We start from the raw sequence: 26,396 nt of genomic DNA, 5'->3' as shown, positions 1-26,396 counted from the left end.
TATAAAATTGATATACCAATGAAAGTCTTTGACCATTATTGTTTTCTCTCGGCACATCAAATCCGTAAACACCGTAAATCCGTTAATGTTCTTAAAAATCCTTAAAAAAAAAAGGATAATCGCCGAGATAGAGGGACATTTATTCTACTTAACCTAAAACATGTGAAAGAAGATACAAGAATACGCACTGATGAGTGGCGTGCTTACAACTGCTTGACATAATACGGTTATCACCATGAGACAGTGTGTCATTTTTGGAAAGTAAGTGGAAAACAGGATTGCTGAAATTAATATTTTTGTAGATGAATAAAAGTCTGAGATAATTTCGAAACTAAATATATTGCTCAAGGAATATCCCATTTGATGACATGAACGTATATACAAAATGTTAACATATGTTTTTCTATTTAAACCTAACGAATACAACAAAATACTGATTATGATAACACTGAGTATGTATTGAGTATTTTCATAATTATTTACTGATTTGATATGAATCAATTATAAAAGAAATATTAAATAAACTGCTTAACTTACACGAAAAAAGCTCGTCTAATTTGAGCAGTTCGAAAACAGATATGATATCGAGATATTTACGTTATGATGTACACATTATATACAACATAATATTTACAAAGGTACTGAGTTACAATATACTATGATTGATTATAAAACGAACCAGATTCCTCTTTTAATTACAAACAAATTAAAAGTAAGAATATTATCATACGAATATAAATAAATGGAGTATAGAAATAATATATTAATTAAAATGTTTTCAGAGTTAGGTTTCTTCAAATACATATTATTTCTCATTGTGTCAAAATATCCTGCAATAAAGGTGTTTTCTCGCAGTGATTATTTGGGATTTTCTATCTATTTCACATGAATTGAATTCACTGTTTAAGCTAATGACACGTGTCGTGTTAACACGCATTAACACGTGATACATAAATATCTATTACGTTATTTTATACACATCTACCGAGAACACGCTTTAACACGTTATAACGCGTGTTTTCAATATCTACGTTTGTCAGATTTTCATCAGAAGAGTTACAAAGTGTTGTAGGTTATATTCACCACCTGTGCCGAGTTTAGACATTCGAAAATGAAATGTCTTTTTTGGCACTCCATATTGAGCCGAGACCATCACATAGTAACGTAGAAAGTCGAAGTGAAGACAGATGTATGACTATTATTACTGAAACGATGGAGATGAAGATCATGCAACGAGCAAATCTCGTAATTCGCTTCCTTAAGTATAAATAATACAAAACGATCTTGATACACCAAATGTTGATTCTTTTTCTAGACCATCTTCAGGCAAAAAAACAAGAAATCAATGAGTGACTTAGTGGATATAATGAAATCAAATAACCTCATTTTCTGAGGTTTAGCTAAAACTGGAAAAAAACTTCCCTACAATAAACAAGTTCGTCTCAAAATTGGCATAAGTAACTTAGTGTTTGAAGCAGAATTGAGAAACATACCACCAGTTGTAACTGTAACAATGCCGCAACCTTCACCAGCTCTGTCCTCGATAACTACCTACTCGAATGATTCTGAAAGAGTTGTCAGAAAGTTCCTTTTCCAATACATTAATCAATTTTACAAATATTGTAGCACAAGCAATGCTGTAGTAACCCCAACCATTTCCTCTTCTTCATCCAATCTATCCATCTCTTCTTGTAGGCGTTCCATTACATTATGAGATTCGGAGGATTTTGAATGTGTGTTGTGTGAACGTGAAGGTCGAGGATACTACTTTACCAATTAAAAACATCAAAATGTCAGTTGGTACACACGTTTTACAACACAGATATATGTCCGGCCTATCTGATGTGTGGTATTCTGACGTGTCGTATTGACATGTGTTAACACGGCACGTGTTCGAAATAAATGTATCCTTTGCTTTATTCTTTGTAACAGCATTGTTCGCGGTAGATAATTTGAATACATTCCGAAAGTATTCTGAATATACATTCTTCCACGAACGATTTATGAACGTCTAAAATTATAAGTATTTGAATTCAAAACGAGCTAAGAGAATAAAATGTATATAACCCTAGAATAGGTGGATGTAGCCGATTATGGTATAGGCGCCTAGATACTGGCTCTAGTAAGTGCTGCAGCCCAGCGGCGATCATGTAAGCTTGAAGCCCTAGCTTCCGACACAGTGCAATAGCCGATGTGTTTCTATTGCTTCTGTTGTTGTTAGAATTTTGAGAAAGTTTTTGTTTGTTCACAGGTTTTGCACTGTTGTTTTGTTTTGGATACTATCACCATCAAACGTAATAGTTTTTGAACTTTTATAATATGTAACATTTGGAGAAAAAGTGTTAGTTTCAAACCAGGCCTAGTTTATTCTATTCTAGATGGCATTTTTGAAGTAATATCGTGTTCATTTCGTGCACATGGCGGCTCCTAATATCGGATAGCTTGAGGTCCCTAATATCAGATAACAAACACCTTGGTGTTCAACACACTTAAATTATATCAAAAATTTAGTTACATTCACATTTTTTTTTTGTAAAGAAAGAGCAATCTGATTCATTTTGTAAGGGATGATTATCAACTATTACTGAACTCTTTTATAAAACTTTATACAAAAGAAAAACCTGAATATTTAAAGCAACACAAGATATGTCGAAACACGTTAAACAAGTATTAAGGGTGTATTCTGGTCTAGAACTTAGACTGTTTTCAAAGCTTAGACCCTTAAAAATATGTCCTTAAATGGATTTTAAAAAACTCGCATTATTTCTGGAGATACAGTAAATTTTGTAACGTAGCGTCTGGGCCGGCAAGTGGAACGAGTTATTCTACTAGAATTATTTCTCAAACAACTTTTTTTGAAGTGGTTGACGTGATATCTCAAGTTCTATTCCTTTGAAATTTGGTGGAAATCTTTTTTATATATCTCTCTTATGCGCATTTCAAAAAATTTCAATTTGGAGTATTTTTAAAAAATTTAAAATGATCAAAAAAGAGGCAAAAAAATTAAAATGTCGACATCATTTGGTAATTTTTTTGGCAAAGGTTAATGTGATAGCAACATCTTTACAGATTGAGAATTTTCCAAAATTTTTGTTCCAGATTACTATAAGGACTGTAAACATGTCAACCAGGGTTCAATTTTTTACATTAGTTTCAAAAATGCCTAAAATTTAAGCTTCTAGACCAGAACTAACCTAACCATTTAAATATAATAAGTTTCTAAAATTCAACATATTCTCTATATACTGTTTAAAGTAACAAAGTATACTAAACACAAAAACCGGATGTATAAAAACCGTTTTCTTCATTATTATAAAACATACAAAAATTTCTCCTCAAACTATGCGGAAAAGTATCAGAACTGACAGAAGTTCTCGGGTTTCCAGATTATGACAATAAAAGTGATAAAATATACTATTCAATTTAATTTCTGTCATAGAAATTGTTATACCAGAACTAGAAAAACGGAGTTTAATAGAATATCTCTAGGTGGAAAGTAAAACAATAAAAAAAACCACCGATATTTGGATGTAAATAAAAAACTTCGAGGGTTGGAATACAAGTCAAAGCAACTATTTAAGTATAGCTATTCCTATTGGCATGAAACGCAAAAGAAGACTTCCAGCCTACACTAAAAAAAGCATCAATTGTGCAGTAAATTATTACAGAAGACTGATTCTTCTCAAGATTTTTAAAATGTTTATTATTAGTTTTACAGGACTGACTTTTACATTTGTTTTGAATAAAGGATAATTGAAATTGTAAGAGTTTTATTTCTTAACCTTTGGTTGAATAAACGCTAAAGAAAATCATTTTTTGGTACTGGTTAATTAATTTAGAGACATAAAAAGCTTATAATAATAAAAGGTTAGACTTTAGGAGTTTGTTTACTATGTTTGGGAAAAAAATTTTTAAAATTTGGTGTTCATTAACTATTTAATGGGTTAACAATGATTTGTTTGGGATCATTTGCTTTAAAAGGATGGTAAGATGTGAAAACCTTGTTTATAATTTCACATTAAAATGTAGCTTTAATTTTGAGGATCAGTTAGTATTTTTGGCTGTTACATTTTACTATATCTGGTGGTAAGTTAAAGATAAGCCATTAGTAAATAGTGTGTTTAGTATGAATATTAACAACAGTTCCAGAAATTCAGCATCAGAAATGTTCAAACAATGAAAGTGACATCATGAAAATCAGGAAAAAGACTGATAACAACCAATAACTCATTACACATTAAGTTTCTTGAATATTTCTTTGATTCTAATCTATAATGAGTTCAATAGGTGGATTTTTAAAAAATCTTTACTTAAATAAATGACTAAATTAGAAATTTGACTTTACATGGTTTTGCCGTGAACCTATTTTCAGTGTAAATGAGGGGATAAGTGAATTGAGTATCTGATTAAGAGAAAACACCTGCTACATCTTAGAAAGTATTGATCATACAACTTTGGGAAACATTTTTTATATATAAGAGAAACCTATATAATTATTTTACAATTTAAAGTATTACTTTGTTACTTCTAAAACGTTAACAATAATGAGTATAAAAACGTATTAATAAAGTGAAAATGGCACTAAGGCATTAACGACAATCAGTAAACTAAATTAAATCCTTAGAGCTAAGTTAAATTCGACATACTAGTCATATTAGAACATATTCAATAGTTTGGCACATTGAATTATAATTAATTTGTAAAATTCATTACTTGTTTTTCTCAGCTTATAACACAAAAAAATGAAAACTATGAGAATAAAAAAATTAATAACCCACATATAGTCTAAATATTGATTGTCAGTAGAGAATATACAATACATCCACTTTAATTTGCAGTATATGGGAAATATATTATTATTAATTAAAAAAAAGTTTTGCATTATGTAAAACAAAAGTTGTAATCATTAAAATTTTTCAGTCATATGTATGTTAAAAAATTCGTTTTTTGCTCAAAAGTGGAGTAACTTCAATTTTTATAGAAACAAAAGTAGTAATCATTAAAATATATTTACAATTGTAAATTATAATGAAATATGAGAGTAGCATCCTAAAAAAAGAATTCTTTATATAATTGGGACACTATTTCAGTAAAATATACAACATAATGCATATTTATTCATGTTAAATTGTGATTGAGCTTATCAAATATTTGATAAAAAAATGAGTTACTTGTTTCCTTTTTGATATATATATATATATATATATATATATATATATATATATATATATATATATATAACAATTTTCTATATTATTAAAAATGAACGTAGAAACAACATAATTCATATTTTTAAAAATACATGTACACGACTGAACAATATTGATAAGTGATGCTGTATTTGAAGTATTACACTATGCAGAACTTTTTAAGAAGAATAACTTTCCATAATTTTAATAATAAACCCATATGGAGTGAGTACAAGTAGACATATAATTTTTAGAGCAAGTAAAAAAATGTTTAAAATTACTTAGTACAAATAACGTCATTAAAAAATAAAAAATATTTTGAAATATATTCATCTAACATCGGCAAATAATTTATCAGGAACAAGTTTTATAAAATTTTTCTAATTAATAGATTTACTATTTTAATTTCACTTTGATCATTTTGTTTCTCATTGTAGCGAGATTAGCCTGCATTCTAGGGCATTATTTGAATTTTGAAAAAATATTTAATTTCTATGGTGGAAAAATTGTCTTACACCAAGCATACCTTTCAATTATTTATTCTGTTGTAGATATTTCCTCAACTATACAGCTAGTTCTATCAGAAAGCTTCACCATGCCATAATTAGAGGATTTATATCCAAAACAGAAGTCAGCAAAACGGCAGAGCTCAACGTTTACGCTCAAGGTCTATTAACCACCTCAACGTACAGGACTGACACCTTCTGAAGTGAAAACCACAGATAGAATCCATAACCAAAACATCATAACGACCCTTAATATGAAACTGATAAAAAATCAAATTAAAGAAATAGATCTCCTTTGGTTTTGTTATGTTATTCAGTATTACCTTATAAAACACGTCACGGTAGACCGCAAGTGAATTGTCAAATAATGTCAAAAGCGGAAAGAAAGTGGGGTCAAGTGGAATCAAGCTCTTAATCGGAAAAGTTGTTAGTCTTATTCCATACATTTACATGATAAGGTAGTTGGCAAGGTAACAATTTTTATCTACGGATGGCAAATGATGGTTAACAAAACATGCATTATGATATTTCCTTAACATCAATCAAGGATAATATTAATAGAATAGAAGCAATCCTATTCTATTTTTATATTACCAAGGAGGTCGTAGTAGCTCTTTTGAGAGCTGGATTTTCAAGTAATGCATACCATGGAATTTAAAACCACCTATAAGAGTATAATCACATCAACCTTTCAAGTAATCTTAATCGGAATATGCAAAGATTACAAAATCTTTCTAAGTCGGGAGCTTTTTTTTTCAAAAGTATGACCCTAAATATCAAGTCACGATCAACAAATGTTTATCTCGAAGCTGGATTATATGCCCGATCCACACTCTCTACAAAAGAGAACGCGAGTGCGATAATGTGAACGGTGCGCTCACGTCCCTATCGATTTTTCGGATAAGTCAACTTGACGGGATGAATACATAATAAATGGAGAGTGTGGATTGCTAGCACTCCTGTCCCCTCCACTCGTCGATACGTTCGTACCATCGAAGACCAGGATGAATTATGAAATGAATTATCAAATGTTTGAAATATCGTCTCTAACGGTTAGAAGACGTTTACATGGAGCAGAAGACCAGCTAAAAAAACTCTTGATTACCAGTGAACATAAAGTTCGGAAATGAAAGATTAAATCAATAATTGCAAACGGGTTCTGTTCTCCGATGAAACTTTTATAGCCACCACCAAAAGGCACAAAATGGTTTGGAAAGAATTTGCTTCGATGCTCTTACGGAATTGGTCCCTATACGTACGAGGTCTACGTATGCCCAATATTACTTAGGCAACATTATTGTCGAATATGTAATGCCTTTTGCTCCGTTCGTTGAACCGAATTTTTTATGCAAGCAGGACAACGCCCGTCTTCACGTGGCTGGACAGGTTATTGGATACTTACATGATGTGAATATCCCTTTATTAGAATGGCTACCTAATAGAACATCTATGTGACTATCTTAGAAAAAGGATTCGAAGCCAGAGTCTCTCTGTTTCTAATCACAACCAACTCATAGAGGTCGCTATTGAAAAATGTGAGAATTTACCCCAAGCTTTTGTTGAACATTTGATATCAAGCATGCCGCGACGCATGAATGCAGTGATAAGAGGTAGAGGAGGGCCTACGCGGTATTAGGGTTAACCCATATGCGTTTATTCTCTTTTACTGATTTTTTTTTGTTTTGTTTCAATTTTGAGGTATGAGCTTAGCTTATTTATGCATTTCCAGCAAAAACAAACTTTTATGGAAAAAATACGGCAAATTAAGGTTATGTTAAGGTCATATTCGATTAATTTGTAGGTGTTCATTATTATCCCAATGTAACTTAGTTTTAGTTTGTGTTTATATTGTAAATATTTAGATTAATTAAACTGGTGCGTTTAATTTCTTTTTCATCTACCAATTCGTAAAAGGCCGACTTTTGGAATATTAGTCATAAAGATTATTTCTACTGAATTGTCAAAAATTATGATTTTATTCATATGAATATTATTGATGACGTATTAGTCATGTGATGGAAGACTTCCACCCATCCGACTTTACATTTATATAGACATAATTCTGAATCTGATGATCTACCGCGCGTATTTCTTGAATTATATCTCTATTTTCACCGTTTTCAACTTTTACATTAGTCTAAAATTCAAAATAAAAATAATATCGTTCAGTTCTAGTATAATTTACTAATAAAAATCATGACCACTGTAAAAATATGGAAATCATTTGTTCCATATCACAACAAACCTTTTAGAATTGTAGATTCTACAATGCTACATAGACCAGGGTCGATAATTTTTGTAACTGAAAAAAATTATAGTAGAATGAAACTTATTAGAGGTTTGGGTAGTGGGTGGGGACGAGTTTTTCTGGGTAAAAAATGTTTTTTTTTATTTCTGCCAAAACTAGAGTTCTACAGAAAATGAATGGTAGAGTTGTAAAGAATCAAAAGATCTACAACTATATTGTTTTTGGTTTTTACTCATGTTTTATCTTTTAAAACAATTTTTTTTACGAAATATGTTAAAAACTTACCGTTGTTTTAAACATACTGTAAGTGTTCTGTTTTAAACATACTGTAAGTGTTCTGATTTAAAATATTTATTTTTCACCCTTTTTTTATTTTTTTTAAAGGTGGTGGGTTTTTGTTTGTTGAAATCCCTACTTTCTGATGGTATAAAAAAATATACAATACTATGGAAAATTTTTTAGAAAATGCAAAATAACCAAAAAAGCTCGAATCTTAAATATCTTTTTCGTCATTATGGACAATTTCATGTAAGATTGCGACTGTGCTTTTAATAAAATAGTTAATTTATTAAATTCTTATTATATTTATGTCATCGAAAATCTCATAAATGTAACTCGTACTGTTGAATTTACATACTTTATACTGATTATGTTATGCATTATAATATTTTTAAATCCAATAAACTTGTTATTTATAATTATCTTATCTTGAATTGTAATTACTTATCCATAAGTTTTTGTCTCTTCGATGGCGTTTCTTAATCTTTAGATTCCGCTATTATTTTTAGTTTGCGTTGGTACTTCATCCAGACTTTCATCTGAATCACCAACTCCCTCTTAGTTTTTGTCTTTTACATTGGATCATTTTGCAGAACCATGACAGTTTGAGCATATATTTGTACATTTTAATCCTTGTAACATTTTTTGAGTAATTAAAGTGTAAATTTAAACAAACAAAAAATAAATATTTTTACCTTAAAAGCTCACCCCCACCCACAACCCGAACTCAGATTGTCTGTGATTTATTTTCCCTTCATTTTTTTTATATTCTCTGTCTAATAGGTTTTATCCTACCATATTTTTTTTCGCTTTTTATTATTTTCGATGGCTTTTGCTCTGGTTTAACAAACAATTATAGGAAAGAATCAAAGATAGTTTAAATTGTTAAATAAGACCGTTAATTCTAACTATTACTACTCAGTTCATGAAATTATGATGGGAAAAAATAAAAATCTTAATCATTACAAAACTTCTATCAGTTCATTCCTATAATTGTATTCTAATCTAAAAAATGTATTTTTTACCAACAAATTGCTCTTTGTTAAAATACCTTACTCAAACACAAATTTCCATATCTTCCATTTTGATGACAGTATCATCTGCGCTCGCTAATTTTAATAATGTCTTCTTTATTCTAAGTGCCGGAAGTCTGACGTTAGGATTCTGATGCCAACATTCTTTCATAAGTTTCGACATCCCAGCTAGTAACTAAAAATAATAATTTTCTTTAGATGTGGTTCTTAACCTTTTTTAAGTCTGTTACCGTTATGACCTAACTAGAGTCACTGATTTTACCCCTCCTCCCAACATTGAAATCAAATAATATACAAATACGCCGGTAGGCTTTATTAAACATAAAAAATAGCACATAAAAAATTTACTCTGAATTACAGTCATAAGCTAGGTAATTTCTAAAACTCAGAAAACAAAATAAATTTATAAATTTTAGTGTGAAGGTTGGTACTGCTTCATTTTTACAAGTTTGGTATTGTTAGGTTTCCTCTAACTTAAAGCACATCTCAAATCGTGTTCCACATTGAGAATATTTCTGACCTTAGTTTTTAGTGTCACCAAAGTTGAGAAACCACTCTCAAACCTGAAATTAGTAGCAAACGATACCAAAATTTTTAAAGCTCTGGCTGCTATGATCGGATATTCAGCACCAGCTTTTTTCCATTCTACTTTTAAAGTGCAATCTTCACGTAGACCAAGAAATTCTACTTTAGCTGACACATCTTCATCCATAAAAATATTATCAGTCAAAAATGGTCTCAATACCCAAAAGTTGGACTGACGGTTCCCATGTCCGGGAAATATTGTTGCAGTAAGCTATATTAGACAAGATGAAATTACTTGAGACCTATGAGATACTTCAGTTTTTGGCCAAACAAACATGTAGCTATATTTTTACTAAATTCACGATATCTAAAATTATAAACATATAAATTTTGCTTATAATACATCGTCTTAGGATTGAATGTTTATTTGAAAAGCATCATAAGTTTGACACATATCCTTTGATGGTTGTTTAAAATGTGAATTAAATTTTGTATAGTAATATTTTTCTTTCACTGGCGCTACATGTTTCTTTACACATTCTGTGACGTATGGTTCATAGACGTCAGGATTTAAATATTGTGGTCTTGGATTATGGTGTAGTGGCTGTGGTGTAGTGACTACTGTAGTTTGGAAATGACTTTATATGCTTTATAACATTTGTATCATCTATTTTACTGTTTTTTAAAACAATATTCGTATATCCGTCTGCACTCTCCTGATAAGTGTCTCTAAAATATTTTTTACAAACGGTAATTTCAAGTATCTCTTTTCGAAAGTGATATGTAAATGGATGTAATCTACGTTCTTTAGTTTCATTCGAGGGACGCCTTCTTCTTATTTCGTTAACTTTATTACGACCTCTTAAGAAATCATTTTGGTCAAATGAACGATGTAAACTATAAAGTGCCTTCATGGCAGCCTCTCTCTCATCTGAAATAATTTTTTGATTACTCCCTTGTCAGCATCTGCATTGTATATCGACAAATGTTTTTGCAGGTATTAAATTTCCTTCCCTATTTCTGTATGACAAACCTGCACTGAATGGCTCGAATACAAATACAGAAATTGGAAGTCGATGGAGTCTCAGAGTGCAGTTGTACAGATAGTTAATAATGTTCCTTAAAAACGAAAGCTACAAAGACATCATTGGGTACGGGGGAAAATCATATTTTAAAGTGGAGAAATACAGTTAAAATAAGTACAGTTTCAATAATTGAAATGAAGAAATGCAAGGCAATTGAAAGCAAGAGGCAGAGGTAAACAAAAGAATCGGTACAAGTGTTGAAATATATCAAGTTCTTGATAAAAATTTTCAGGGGATGGAAAAAGCCACAATGAAAGTATGTAAAACAATATTTTTTGTTGATAAATCCTTTTGAGTTTAGGTCTCTAATTAAAAATTGTTCTTTGAAAAAGATAAAAACATTGACATTTCGACCTAATTTTTATTTTGACGAAACTATGTGGTAATTGTGTTCAAAGATTTAAAGAAAGCATTTGAAACAGTGGATTTAGAACTTTTTTTAAGAAAAGTGTGAAAAAATAGGATTTTGAGGCTATGTACTCTTAAAGTCATACTCAATAGGAAGGAGACATCTAACTGAAGTAAATGGAGTAACAAATAGTGAAGTGAATGTGGGAGTGGGAATTGCTCAGGGTTCTGTGCTGGGTCCATTGCAGTATCTATTACATGTTCACAACCTGCAGTATGCTGACCTTAAGGTAAAATATTCTACATTCGCTGATGATACTGTATTATTATTCTCGGGTATGAACAAGAATTAGTAGAGTTAGAAATAACTATTAGTAGTGATCCTCAACGTTATTATCAATGGTTGTATCATAATAAATTAACAATGAATATAGAAAAAAGTGTATATATGGTTGTACAACAGGTTGGAAAAAAATAATCATCAATAATGGTGATAATATTAATAAAAATAAATGAAGTTATATTAGAAAGAGTGAAACAGTACAAATACTTGGGGTTAAGAGTTACAGAAAATCTGACGTGGAAATTACATGTGGAAAACATAATATAAACAGTGTCTTGAATATTAGGTGCAATTAAATGATGCAATCATATGTTGACTGCTAACGCTAGGTACCTTCTGTATAACAGTTTTATTGAACCACATATAAGGTACCTTATCCCATGCTAAGGAAATACTACTGTAGCTCTAAATGATAAATCACAGAGACTGCAAAATAAAGCAATCAAAATTATATTTGCGAAAAAATATAACACACCTAGTAATTCACTATATAAAGACTATCCATTCCTAAACATCTACAAACTAAAAAAAATGAGCAAATAGAACTCATACATAAAATGAAGGAAAACCTAATAAAAACTGATATTAAATTAAAACAAAATCAAGATTACTACAATTACAATCTGTGGAAAAAAGAAACAATTGTTTATGTACAAAAAAGCTCAAAACTCTCCAATATTTGCAAGTATAACTGCATATAACAGTGTTTTTAGGTCAGAAATAAAGGAAAGTCAAAAAACTGTGTATAGAGAACTTAAGAAGCTATTAAGAAATGGAGTGAAATAATAGAAAACACTAGAATTACATTATTTATTTGTATTTTGTTATGTTATTTGATAATTTAAGGCCTTGATGTCAGATTATTGTTATCTGTTTAGAGGTCAGAAATAAATGTTTTAACAAAACTGAAAATATTAGATTACATTGAGGAGAAACAATAAGTTGATTAGGGGTCAACTACATTGAATAGGGGATAATAAAATAGTAAAAAATACGGTAGATCATCAGCTACAAAAAGAAGCAAAGGCAAATCGAAAAAAACTTGGGACACTACAATACTACCAAAATGTTAGTGAGATTTTATATGCTAAATCATTATTAGAAATGATATTACATACCGTATCACTGGCCCATCTGTTGGGTAAATTAGGACGTTGGCAATCAACACACACAACTTTTCTCATATCTTCAAAACTTGGATCACTAGGTACAACGTCATAAAAAGGTGGTTTATAATCTTCGGCAATGCCATTACTGATTGTCCTCCTACACATCTCCCAAAACACTAATCCCAGAGCATAAACATCTGCTCTCCTAAACGAATCGAAATGATCCATTCGTATCCTAAAAAATAATATTCATCATGTAAAATTGTTAAGTATTTATTAGCTTCTATAATATGATTCCTATTTGAAAAATGTACCTTTGGATATTTAATGAAAGAAATTAGATACAATTGGTACAATGATTGAAGGTGTGGAAGAGCAAAATATTCAAGGGGAATTTGTTTGTAATGTTTGTAATCAATAAATAATATTTTCTAGTATTTATTCACTTAATTATTCAATTTATTTCAATTCATCTACAAAAAAATTGATACATTTATTATAAAAAAATTTGTTTGTATTGATTTTAATCAAAAAATAATATTTTCTAGTATTAATTCACTTATTTATCCAATTTATATTAATTGATTTATATAAAAACTGAACACTTATTATAAAAAAATTTCTTTGTTATCAATTAATAATATTTTTCTAATATTCATTCGCTTATTTAAATGTATATCCCTTTTTGGTAAAAGCCTCAATATATAGTCCAGGCTACCAAAGCTTTCACCTTCGATTTCTATGAACCTGAATCGATTTTAATGAAATTTTGACATCATGTGGGGAATACCTCAAAAATCAAAATCTACCCTACACCGATGTGTGCTTTTGCCATAGAGGTAAATTTAACCCCAACTAGAAGATGAAAATTTTGATGTTAAAAATAACCGCAGACATTGATAGAGGAACAAATTTTAAGCAAAAAATGTTCTTAACATTTTTCTCTAAAAGCCCTAACTGCTTCTTCGAATGTAGTGGCGTTGCATCTGTTTGCAGTCAACAAAAAGTCAAATACTGCAGACATCAGTAGCACATAGTGATCTTGATCCTTGCCAGTCTTATAGGGATTAAGGAAACTAATTGCTTTAGTAAATTTGAACACTAAGGGGTATTTTCCAAAAGTATGGAAACCATATATATCTAACAGTTTCTACAATCCTTGTGAAAGACCAACATGTCCTCAACTTTTACTTGATGACTTCAAAGCCTTTCCTTTTTTGAGGTTGGTTTATTTCTTGGAAATGTCTGTCTTTATAAATAGGAGTGCTTTTAAAAATTTGCAACGAACCACTTCATTAAGTTATTCAGAACTGAAATCAGGTTTCATAAAGAAATGGAGTTAGGGGCCAACCAAAATTTTTAAGGAATGTTTCTAGTTCTTCAGATAGACTGAAAGAATGCTAGTTCAACCAATAGTAGATTATCTATTGACTGAATTCTTTCAGAAACAGGTATGTTTTCTACCCATCGAACAGAACAGAATTTTGGATGGAAATCAAAGCAACCAACATTTCTTTTTTATGTTTTAAGCGATTTTTATCGTCTCAAACAACTTTTTAAAAATAACTCCGAAAAAGGTTGCTGAATGGTTGACTATGATTTTTTCTTATAGGTACAGAATTTGTGAAAAAAAACGACTGTTCATGTGTTTTAAATATTTATAAATATATGTTTTAAATGTACATACAAAACCTTTAAAGCAAAACAACCCTGACTTACAATACCTGAAAACTAATATGAAACCTTAATCGCATTTCTTAAATAAATAAAGCAAATTGGCAGGTAACCTTGCACCAAATCTAAGCTTCACTTTAAAATAATTTTGTAAAAAACAACATGAGACTCTAAAAGAGTCAGGGGAATCCCAAAACTGGTGTCAATACCAGGCGCCATCAGAGCCCGTAAGTTAGGCAACCAAAGATACGTGTGCCCATAAGAGTGCAGTTAAGGAGGTTCAAAATGTTGTTTCGGTACGATTTTTAAGATCAGTCGAAAGGTTTTTCAGCTAAACCATAACCAATTTGTTGTACCTGGTTGGCACACTCAAAATTAGTGAAAATTCTCCAGTTTTTCCCGGCTCTGCGAAATTCCCGTCTTTTTTCCCGGTTTTCAAGGCTCCAAAACACCCTGTTGTAAGAGACATCAGCACAAACGTAACAATTTAATATACTGTGTACTTAAAGTTGACTGGTAATGTGAAAATTTAATTTAAAACATTAACCGTCTGCATAAATCAAGTAAATTTCTAAATTTCCAAAGTAGGTGAAAGGTCAAATTTCTTATAACAATTATTTATTTCCTGATTAACTCAAATGAAATCGGATTTTGTACAGATTGTACAATAGTTTCTTTCCAATGTATTGAGCATTTTGTGCATGAAACCCGTGGACACATGAACTTGATACATGTGAATCAATTGGAAGAAACTTCGGTAAATTTTGTGTCAAGGGTCAAATTTGAAAGCATGTCACAAAATAATTGTTTATTTGTTACCCTATACGAAATACAAGATACTTGATTAATTGAATAAAAAATACGAATACTACAGAAGTACTTTTCTGAAACTATATTTTTGACTATCTTCTCATGCCCTTTTATCAAGTAATAATGCATATTTCCAATTTGCCCCTCAATGCAATAATATAAGAAAATTTTGTTTTAAGCAAATACAAATGTAAATTTAAATAAATCAAAATGCATTGCGCAATCATGTGCTGGATTGGGTGCTTCAATTGTAATTAATTGGTGAGCGACAGATTCAATTATAGTGGTTAATTACTCACGTCTCGTCAAGAACCTCGGGACTCATATATCGTTTTGTTCCAACTCTCGGATTAGATCCAATATCTAATTCATCGGTGGATTGGAAGTGAGTTACGGCTAACCCAAAATCGGCTAGGCAACAGGTACCATTGTTTTTCACTAATATATTTTTGCTTTTAATGTCTCTATGTGCTATTGCTGGTTTTCCCTAAAAATCATGTTAATTCTCAATACATAACAAGTAACTATTACTATACTTAACACACTTTTTACGCTAACCACTGCACCAGCACTCAAGATTAGTGCTACGCTTCGATAACCAAGGTATCGTCTTCAGAGACTGAAGGTAAACTGGTTTATTGTGAGTATTGATGTAATGGTAGTTGAAACAATGTGTTCAGAATAAAATTCCAACATAATAATTGCCATTATCTGTCATAAATCCGAGCAAACAATGATATGGAAACAGAAGAAGAGAAATAATAGCCTGTATATTATAAATGAAGAAACATACTAATCATCAAGTTTAAGTGTGTGCAAAGCTAATAATTGAGGAATTTTTGGAAAGAATAAAAAAACAAGAGAGGGAACATATAAAAATATGTGTCTTTAAAAAGGAATGTCAAATGAAGTCTTCTGACAGGCCCACAAGAAAAAATAAATAAGAAGTATCGAATAAAAAAGAATGTTGAGAAGAACACTTAGAAGAGGAACAAAAGGTTTAAAGAACCATAAGAGCGTAGGGGACAATAAGATTCCAGTAGGAATCGTTAAATATGACAGGAATTATATACAAAATAGAATATGTAAAATAATAAGGAATATATGGAACAAAGAACAATTACCTAACATAAAAATTAAATGTGGTAAAAGATAGTGGAATAGTTGTGGAAAATATCTTAACCAAGTGCCAGGATAAAATAGTGGATTAAAAAAAAGAAGAGTAGCACTGGAGCAGATTTTTACACCCTATAATTTAATTTAATAGATGAAGACTATATACATAATCTAGTACTGCACAAGATGTTTATAGATTTTAAGCAGGCCTCATATGACACAATAGACTAGAACAATCTGTATAAGTATTTGAACTTATTGTAACAAAATTTTGAAACTAGACAGTTCATATAGCAGAATAGCCAGTAACTAAATTAGAGAAGAAATTAAAGTCCCAAATAAGCCTGGATTCATTATTAATCTATTCTTATGATCTACTTTTATTAACAAAAACTAAGCAAGTAATAGAAAGAGCGTTCCAAAACCGAGAAGAGATTGAAACAAAATTTGGAATCGGTACTTCCTGTAAAACCAGAATTATGGTAAAAAAGAAGATAAAGAACTGAAAGCGAGAGAGAGCAGAAAATATTAAATGGAAAAAGTTCATGAATTTTATTCCTTGGTAAATTATTAAATAACAATAAAGAAACAGAAATATATAAAAGAAATAGTGAAAGAAAGTAAAGCATTTGGATCATTCAATAAATTAGAGTTAACAGAATAATAATCAAACCAACACTAACATATGGATATAAAACATGGTTAGGTACTCTTTGCTGACTAGTTTGAACATTGGGGATTTCAGCAAATTTGGAAATGAGAACTCTTTATTAAATTCCAAGCTTTTGAGAAGTGTTCTTCCCATCATCAGAGAAAGTTCAATTTGATGATATATAAAGCAGCTCCACAGGCCTTATAGCCGCAAGAATTGGAGTCGCTCTACTGCTTGTCTCCATCTATTTTTGTTCATGACTGCTTCACGCCAGTTCTCTATTCCTATTCCTGTAAATGCGGCTCTTGAAATATCTTTTGATCTCAATAGTCCTCCTAGGGCTCCAAACATTTGGTTCCCTCTCGCTAGTCTGTTGTCAATTTCCCTGGTTTAATCTCATTCGTTTGTTACTTTCACTTCCAGGAATTCACACTCCTCTACTTTATCTAATCTAATACTCAGTGTTTTGGTTTGTCGTCGCTTTTAATTGTTTGAAGTTATTTGAACCCCTTCCCATCTCTATTTAATTGATCTTTTGTTCATTCATGTGTAGTACATATTATTTTGGTTACTTTTCAAAAAGTAGAATCATCCTCTGGGTTCGGTTGCCACTACTTATCAGGATCATTTCTAGTAAAAGGTTGAATAGTACAAAACATGGTATTAATTAATTAAGGTGAAAATGCGAGATTTTGATGAAGAAGAACAAACCAGTGCTGAAAAAAATGCCGACAGAAACACTGTGTCCTTTATAATAACACAAAGAGTGGTTGGGGTATTTGAAAAAAAATGTAGAAGATAAATTTGCAAAAAAGAATATAGAAGGAGAAGGGGGAATAAAAAGAGGAAGACCATAGAAAGAAATTGTTGGAAATAATGCTAGAGTATATGAGGCGTAGAATTCCAAAACCAGCCAAGTCCATTTTTAAAAATTTTTCACAGCTGACCGATAAAGGTCACATATTTTTGTGTTATCAGTGAACAGCTGATGTTATCTCTTTTTTTCTTTGCCACTTAGATACCAGTCCTCTAACAGCAATACAAAATTTTCGAGAAAAAAAAAATTAATTTACCTAAAAAAATCTTCGAATTGGACTTGGCTGGTTTTGGAATTCTACGCCTCATATGAGAAATATAGATTCAAATTTGGACAGAAATTCTATTTTTGACACAATTACTGAAATAAAATTTATAACTGAACTTTATTCCATACAAAGACACTGAACACTTGCATTAAAACAATGAAAAAAGCATAGAAAAATTTTAAGAGGATTTATAATTAAGAAAAATATTCAAAACAACTTTGTAAATAATTATTTCTCGTCGAAACGAAAAGATCATATTAAAACCAAACAATAAATAGCAATGTTTTCTAAGCATGAGTACCAGTGTTTCCAATAAAAATGATTTCTTAAGAAACTACTAAACATGAAGAAATACACCAAGCTGACTAATGAATTTAGATAGATGTGGAATTCCCTGGAAGTAGTGCTAATTGTCCCTTTATCTTGGGAGCTACTAATGTAAGGTTACTCAAGTTAGAAATTTTCTCATAAAAATTATAATGTTAATATTTCACTTAAAAGTGTTTCAATCCAAAAAGTATTACATACCTGTGTTCCAAATATTTCGGTATGTAAATGTACAAGACCATTAGCTACAGATAGACACAGCCTCATTAGTTGCTGATGAGATAAAGAAGTATGATTAAGATAATCATAGAGACTACCTAAAGAATGATAGTGTGTAATGAGCCATAATTGAGTACACGAATTGCGTGATGTCATATCAGATCCTATGTAACCTAATATGTTCTCATGTCGAAGTAGTATTGTGCTAAAATATGAAACCAAAAAATTGCGAGATTAGTATTACAATAATGTATTTACAGATCCGCTAGGTATTTAGACTTTTGCAATACCACCAGATGCTAACCGTATCCTGGACAGCACACAACTCTGTTCTATTTCACTTCCCAATTCACCCTTACTGCTTATTTCATTTGTTATTACTAAAAGATTGTTGTTTTTATAGGTGAAAATAAAATATAAACTAACGAAAAAATATATGTATGGTGGTTATTAACCCCTAAGATCATACAAAGCTGAATCGACACGAGGACAAGGTTGATAGAAACCAAAATTATAATATTGTTAAACATTTAAAAGTTAGTTAAGGAATTTATGTGAACAAAATATCTGTATAATTGAAGAGAAGCGTGAATTGTTTACTACTAGTCTCAGATAAATAGAGACCATGAAAGAAAATATATATAGACAGTTATAAATCACATAAAATATTACTTTACAGTAGTATATAGAATTGTTTATAGAAGTGATGTTGATATAAATTGTATTTAGTGTAAATATAAACCCAATGACCTAGAAGATGTAAGCGTTATCCCTCAACATAACCATACACAACAAATGAATTTATTTGAAATAAAATCATACATTTATTCCACAATATGTTAGGAATACCTTTCATGATATTTAAATAATCTTCGCATATTATTTTGGAATGTTTCTAACATAGAAATGCTGAACACTTTTCATACGATTTCTCGTTTTTCACTGCTTACACTAACCCCTTGGTCTCTTTCTATTGGGCACTGCATCTGAAGATGTAGCAGTCTCTTCAACGTCTTCAACAGCTCTTTTCTGATAACGAAGGCTTAGAAAAGCTTTCACATCAACGAGAAGGTTTTTTCATCAAATATTGAACCAGTTTTTAGGATTTTAGATACAAATATTTCTTCGATGAAGATTTTTTGTTGGTAATCCTGAAGTAAACAATATCTGTATGTTGATCCCACCTACGTTCATTATATGATCAAAATCATCATTGATTATCCTAGATGAATAGCCAATATATTTTTCCTCAGGTGCCCTGTTATGTAATTTTCTTGGCTAAAAGATTCTCAGCTAAGTTGATACTTGAAAACCAACGGCAGTTGGCAACTTTCCCTTCATTGTTAACTGTTCATTGAACGACTGAGGTTTACTTTTACGCTTTTATTGTAGGGGATGAATACTAGGAAAAATAACTTGAACATAAAAAGTTAGCGGAAATTTCCATTTCCTATAATAATGAAAGCACCTGTCTGCTGTCCAACGACAGGCGTAGCACCTGGCGAAAGGATAATAATTTAAATTAGAGGACTTGTATTCCACTAATTTTCCTTAAAACATAATATCAAATCAATATTAGTAAGTATTTAAAATTATTGGTTGATATTAATTTTGAATAAAACAATCTTACCTATAAATTTCTGTTTCTCTAGACCAACTCGCTTCATCTCTTGAGAAAAATATTTTAACAGCAATATTTTCTCCATGCCACAATCCTTTCCACACTTCTCCATATCTCCCTTTACCGATACACTCCACTAATGATATCTGTTTAGCCAAGGTTCTTTGTATTAAGAGTGGTAAACCTGAACCACTTCCAGATGTCATGGATTGTTCTAAATATTCTCTTAAAGTACTATCTCCAGCAGCTGTAGCTCTCAATAGTTCATCGGTAGCATAATATGTGTCTGGGTCATCTCTATTTTCATTACACATTCTATAGAACAAAATTATTTAATTGTCAATTGTATTTTTATTTATATATAAATGGATTTTGAATAATTTAATTAATTTTTAGAAATTTTTTCAAATTATTCTCTTTATTACATAGTAAGTACACTGTAGATTAAGTGAATTTGATCATTATTCTTTAAAATTATTGAATAGAATGGTGTATAAATAGTATTTGGTATGTAATATAAACTTGCAAGCGTAGAAATCGATCCACTATAAAATTTCGGCAACTGCGTTTGATGCATTCTCAGTATGAGCTTGTAATTAGAAATAGTAGTATGTTCAGTTTGTTTTCTATAAGGAACGAGGTATGTTACTTTAAAGTTGGTTTGATCTGTAAGAAGTTACTTTGTAAAAAATTAAGCATAGGGACATTTATTAGGGTTTATAGTATTTGTTTAGTTATCAAATATTTATTCAATTTTATTTTTGATTACTAATTCATTAAATGGCAAATACCAAATAAACATTTAGTGGCTACAATTGGAATACTTTGAGGTTTAAGTTATTTCAACGTGAATATCCACAAATATATTTAAAACACTTAGAACGAATGAATTGATAGAGCTCGATCATTAATCACCAAAGAAAAAATTAGACATTGTCAATAAACACTTGATCTACTAGAAAATGACCAAGATGTTCTAGAACACCCGGAAGGAATATGGAACATAGATGAGACGTCATTCTATTTATGTCCCAGAGGTGGACTAGTTCTGGCTGAGAAAGATCGCCGCATGTACGGGGTGTCCCAATAAGAATGGCTCTCGGCCATATCTCGGGAACCGTTTATAGTACAGCTTCGGGAAAAAAATTTATAACAAAAGTGACCTCGACAAAAACCTGGAAATTATTTACGGTAGGTCCACCGCTAGAGGGCATAATTAAATACCAAAAATTATAAAATGAATAATTTACAAATTTTGCCTAATTAAGATGCATTTAAACTATGATTATCGATTTTTCAAGAAATTCAGTGTATATTTGATTTTACACGTTTTAGTCTATCTCTTAAAATAAGAGGTGGGGGGAAACGGGAATTTCATTATGAAAAAACGCCTGTAAGTCCAGTTCTACTTAACCTATCTATGGAAACTTAGTCTTTTTGAAGAGAGCTCCTTTCTACCAATGTAAGAGTAATAATTTCGAAACCACCTAATGAGTAACGTATACGCTAGAGGACGCTATTTATTTATTTTTTTAAATTTAGCTACTCGTAGGTCTATGTTGTTTCAGCACAATGGGTGTCCGGCGTATTTCTCCAGACAAGTTAGAAAATTTTTAGACAATGCTTACCCTGATAGGTGGATAGGACCTTGTTTGTGCAATTAGACCCACTACTATTCAGAGTATTTCGAGAGGAGAAATTGAGACTGCTGTTCAATCTACTCTTCAAAGAATAAACGCTTGTATCGAAAATGATGGGCGACAATTTGAACATTTAGGTCGTCACTAGTGAGGTACCTTAAGTTATATTTCCATTTTAACTTCCATAACGCAATTTCCCGGTGACAGTATAAGTAATATTGACATAATAATTGGAACTATTATTAATAGAACAAGGAAAGACAATTTTGAGGAGTCAAAAAATGTTAAAATCCGTTCAGTCAACCCGGAGTAATTTATGTTTAAAGGAAAATGGAAGAGGTTATTTAAGGGCTGAGAGATATATCAAAGAGATTTTAGCAATTCATGTGGTACCTTATGTCGAGTACATTTGAGACGAATTTACCTTTATGCATAACAATGCAATATCGTACACTGCCAGAATCGTGTAAGATTACATCGCAAAAGTCGGTTTTCGGGTTATGGAGTGGTCAGGATATGTTCCTGGCCTAAATCTGATAGAATATTTATGGGATGAGCTAAAAAATTAGGCTTCCTACCCCAAACTCGATCCCAAAACTTATTGTTGCAGTGAAAGAATGGCTAACATCCCACAAGAAACAATAGCTAACTTGATTAGATCTATGCCTAGTGGTATGAGAGATGTTATTAGGACAAGAAGAGGTCATCCCTATTATTAAGAAATTAAGGTTAAGTTTTAAATTATTAATAATCTTATTTATGTTAATTATAAAAAAGCTTAATTTGCTCAATGTATTAATTTCACTTAGGAAGTCGAAATAAGTTTTAATAAATTTATATTTACATTAAAGCATATTAAATTGTTTTTAAAATAGCATATTTTTTTAACTGATCAATATTTTAAAAAAATATATAACTAAAGTCAAAAGTTTACAGTGGGCTGATTTCTATGAACACAAGAGTACAAATAAATCTATAGTCAGTGCAAACAAACCATTTGGTTCCGTTACAAAGATACATTAAGCCATTTTGGAGGGCAAGTTCCGGGCCCGGTTCATAATTTGTTGCTATTTGGTACCAAATTTCTTACTTGATGATTGATTTTGTTGTTCCAGCTTTTCCCAATAAATGAGTGGTCCCCTACCATAATATTAACTTAAGGTACCAATTGCAAGGTCTCGTTAACAGAGGGAGCTAGCGAAAAGAGCCTGCTGTCATATTTTGTTGCTTTAAGATGGTATGATATATGATATTTTTATGGAAATACCCCCGGTCATTTAACTTGATAACTATCCTATTGGATTATTTGCAGTATTAAGTTATAGTAGCCAGCTACGATATCTCGGATGAACTAGCGATATTAATTGGGTGGCATATTATATTTTATTTTTATTTTATTGCTTTACAATGGTATAAGAAAAAAACCTCCAAAAAATCCCCTATCCGCCAAACCAGCCTCTTACTCCTGCGATATTAAGCTGCAGCAGCCATTTGCTTCAACTGATAATGTGATATGTGATAAGGTGTCAATCAGTGGTACTACTTGTCCATTACTGGTGTGTCAACAAATGAATAATAGGTGTCAATTATTGGATTTCCAAAAAAAAACACTTAAATACCATAAGAGATTCTAATTGTAACAATTATCGGTGCCTTTACCTTATGCTATTTTTCAAGTTGTGTTAGTTCACTTTCTCCTAACATGTTTTTTGCTCATCATGTATCTGGAATTCCTAGTCTATAACTGTAGTCTAGCTAATTTGTTCTTATCCAGCTTCCTTATACGACCTTCACCTTTCCAAAAATTTTTCCTTAGCATTATCCTTCCTCATCTGTATTTATTGTAAATTTTTGATTTACTTTTTACCTTTTCAAGTGGCTGGTCTCACGTGCCTCCATTTCATCCACTATTTTCTGTCTTCTACCATTTTCCAATATTATTTGATGTTTTGCCTATGTTTGCCCAGTCAATCCATTGATTTTTAATAGTGTTTATTTATATCTCTTTTGCCTTCTTTGAGAAAATCATTTGTTATTCTCTTCATTAAAAGTTGGTTTAGTTATTGTTAATGCTAACTAATTAACCTCTTAACTTGTATGATCGAGTTAATTTGAGCAGTGCTGTATTTTATGCTGCTTTAATTTTTCACACTTGAATATAATTGGAAAAAATAATTTGAAAGCAAAGAAAAAACCGTTTTATCAATATTTATCATAAACAAGGGATTGTGAGCTACAACGTTTATTTATTAAAGAGTTAAATACAGTCGAACTCCGATAATTCGAATTCCTCGTTAATTCGAACTTTTGCGTCAGTCCCTTGACATTCCTATACTAACACATGTAAAAAAACCTCGATAATTCGAACTTTTGAAGTTCGAATTATCAAAAAAATTCGTATTTTCTGTGTTAAAATTACCGAAAAATTCGAATTTTTGGCGTTTCAATAATTGAAAAGTTCGAATTTTTGATGTTCGAATAATTGAAAAATTCTAATTTTTCTTGTATAAATTATGTATGTACATATGTATTGAAAAATTCGAACTGTTAGTGTTGAAAAAAATTGAAAAATTCGAATCTTCAGATTCTAGGTAAGACGACGATATTTTGTCGAATCACTCGATTTGCTTCAAAGGAAAAAATCGTCAGCATGAAGCAATCTAGCATAGCTGATTTCTTTACAAAAAAATAAATATATGTATTTTTTTTATTTTAAGATAAATAATCGGTCCTTTTTAGGACCAAAAATTCTTCAAACGTATACAAATTATTATTTTAAATAAATAAATAAATAAATAAATAAACATGTTATATACCCATAACATATTTATTTATTCATTTATTTATAAAATGGAAAGATGCATCGAAATGCATACATATATGTATGTAAATGTGCACAACTCCGATAATTCGAACACCTCGATAATTCGAACTTTTGCTACGGTCCCTTGCAGTTCGAATTTTTGGAGTTCGACTGTATAGCCTTTTCTTGGAATAAAAGCACAGTATACCAAAATTGACTTTTTTGGGATTTTTGAGAAAAAGCTGCATTAAGGGGTTAATGTTAAAATTGCATTATAATGATTAAGTAATTTCTCCTATTGACCATGTCCAATGAATGTTAATTGAACATTATTCATAACTTTCTTAGTAAGAATACAATTACAATAACAGTTACCTCTCATAAGTATAATATCAAATACTATGACTGAACTTACCTGTTTCTATAATATCTTCTCATAAAATAAAGAATAATAATACCAATAGTACCAAACAAGACCAAAGGTCCCAAAATAGCCGCAAATATTTTCAGTCCGTAAAATACTGATTCTTTATATTGATTACTTCCTTCAACCACTGGAGGTAATTCAGGAAACTCTCCGTCATTGCAAAAATCTCCTATACAACAATCTATTTTGAATTGCCCACTTGCGTGTCGTTTGTGTTGGACTGTTATCGAACCAGCTCTACAATAAAGAGGAAGCTGTTCTTGCAAGACAGTACACCCTCTTGTAATACTTTCTTCTCCATTACTTTCCCTAACACGGGACTTCCAGCACTGAACAGCATTTTGGCAAATGGTGGGTTTAGAACAATCTGGTGGTTCACAAGAGTGGCACTTATAACGTTTAACATTTGTATTTTGTAAGGAATTTGGATTATGTTGTTTAGTAATGAGATCAGGAGGAGGAGGTTCACCAGGATCATTTATATTAATTAGGTCATAATCATCTTCTGAATCTTCCCTCAGTTCTGGTTGTCTTTGAACCTCTCCTAAAATAGGTATGAATTTTTCAGTAGTACCAAAAATAAAATGTGTATGTATAAACTTCGGCAATGATATAGAGTAAACTGCACACTTCAATATGATCAACATTTGACTTTGAATTTATGAAAAAAATTGCGTTTCAAGATATTTTTTAACTGCAGAAGTAATCAAAATACCAATTGAAGCTTGTGATTCAACGAGTATACTTAAAATGATAGTATGCAGTTCCAAACAAATATAGAAAAGTAATGGTAAATAGAAGAAAAAATTATTATTATTATTAATACAAGCTTTTGAACAATCTGCAAAACAAGTAGAATTTACTTAGCAGTAACAGTTGTACACGTTAGGGACTACACACTATTTCTAGTTTAGTTAATACATTAAGTGGAAAATAGAGTTAGCTAATGCAAAAAACTAAGGACATTTCAATTTCCATATATATTAGAAGCAAAACAAGTTGTTTAATGGTTATTTGGTTTCTAAGAACCAAGTTAGTATCGAAACTATTGGAAGATCATTATATATTGTAAAGTGATTAAATTAAGGCAATATTTAAAGCCGTATATTTTTTGTTTACCTGTAGCTTGATGTATAATTAAAACAATAAACAAATAACTGGCTATATTCTTAGCAGCCATGATCCATTTGTGACATAAATGACAGATTTAGATCGGTTCACTTCTACCAACATTAAAATCTGCTCTAAAATATATGTACCGACAATATTGTACATTATTTATGAAAAAATAACTGCGGATATCGAGAAAAACATGCAATACTATCTAGTTTTTATTTTTAAAAATGTGAGGATAAA

The 26,396-nt window shown here is 30.7% G+C and overlaps 1 protein-coding gene across 2 annotated transcripts; it reads right to left on the bottom strand.

Annotated features, from left to right (window-relative positions):
• Positions 1-320: 320 nt before the first annotated feature.
• LOC130446553 (activin receptor type-1) lies at positions 321-26,286 on the bottom strand. Of its 2 annotated transcripts, XR_008910162.1 has the most exons (8): positions 26,160-26,223; positions 25,029-25,584; positions 20,180-20,485; positions 18,532-18,754; positions 15,450-15,637; positions 12,676-12,901; positions 6,019-9,431; positions 321-5,955 (listed from the first exon to the last, which is right to left on the bottom strand). XR_008910162.1 is itself a non-coding variant. In XM_056782886.1 (7 exons), the coding sequence occupies exons 1-7, from the start codon at positions 26,218-26,220 to the stop codon at positions 9,279-9,281; spliced, it is 1,713 nt and encodes a 570-aa protein (XP_056638864.1). In that variant the 5' UTR covers positions 26,221-26,286; the 3' UTR covers positions 321-9,278. The 2 variants fall into 2 exon arrangements, 1 of the variants encoding a protein (XP_056638864.1); XM_056782886.1 differs by having other exon boundaries at positions 321-9,431; positions 26,160-26,286.
• Positions 26,287-26,396: the final 110 nt, after the last annotated feature.

Source organism: Diorhabda sublineata, chromosome 7 (assembly GCF_026230105.1).
Source record: "Diorhabda sublineata isolate icDioSubl1.1 chromosome 7, icDioSubl1.1, whole genome shotgun sequence".
Lineage (NCBI taxonomy): Eukaryota > Metazoa > Arthropoda > Insecta > Coleoptera > Chrysomelidae > Diorhabda > Diorhabda sublineata.
Note: the sequence above shows the minus strand (reverse complement) of the source record. Positions and strands in the feature narration are given on the sequence as shown.

Coding starts and splice junctions, on each gene's coding strand:
- LOC130446553 (XM_056782886.1), bottom strand. CDS start 26,220: ATGGCTGCTAAGAATATAGCCAGTTATTTGTTTATTGTTTTAATTATA. Junction 18,755..20,179: donor AGAGAAACAGAAATTTATAG/GTAAGATTGTTT, acceptor TTCATATTTTAG/CACAATACTACTTCGACATG. Junction 15,638..18,531: donor CCGAAATATTTGGAACACAG/GTATGTAATACT, acceptor CATGATTTTTAG/GGAAAACCAGCAATAGCACA.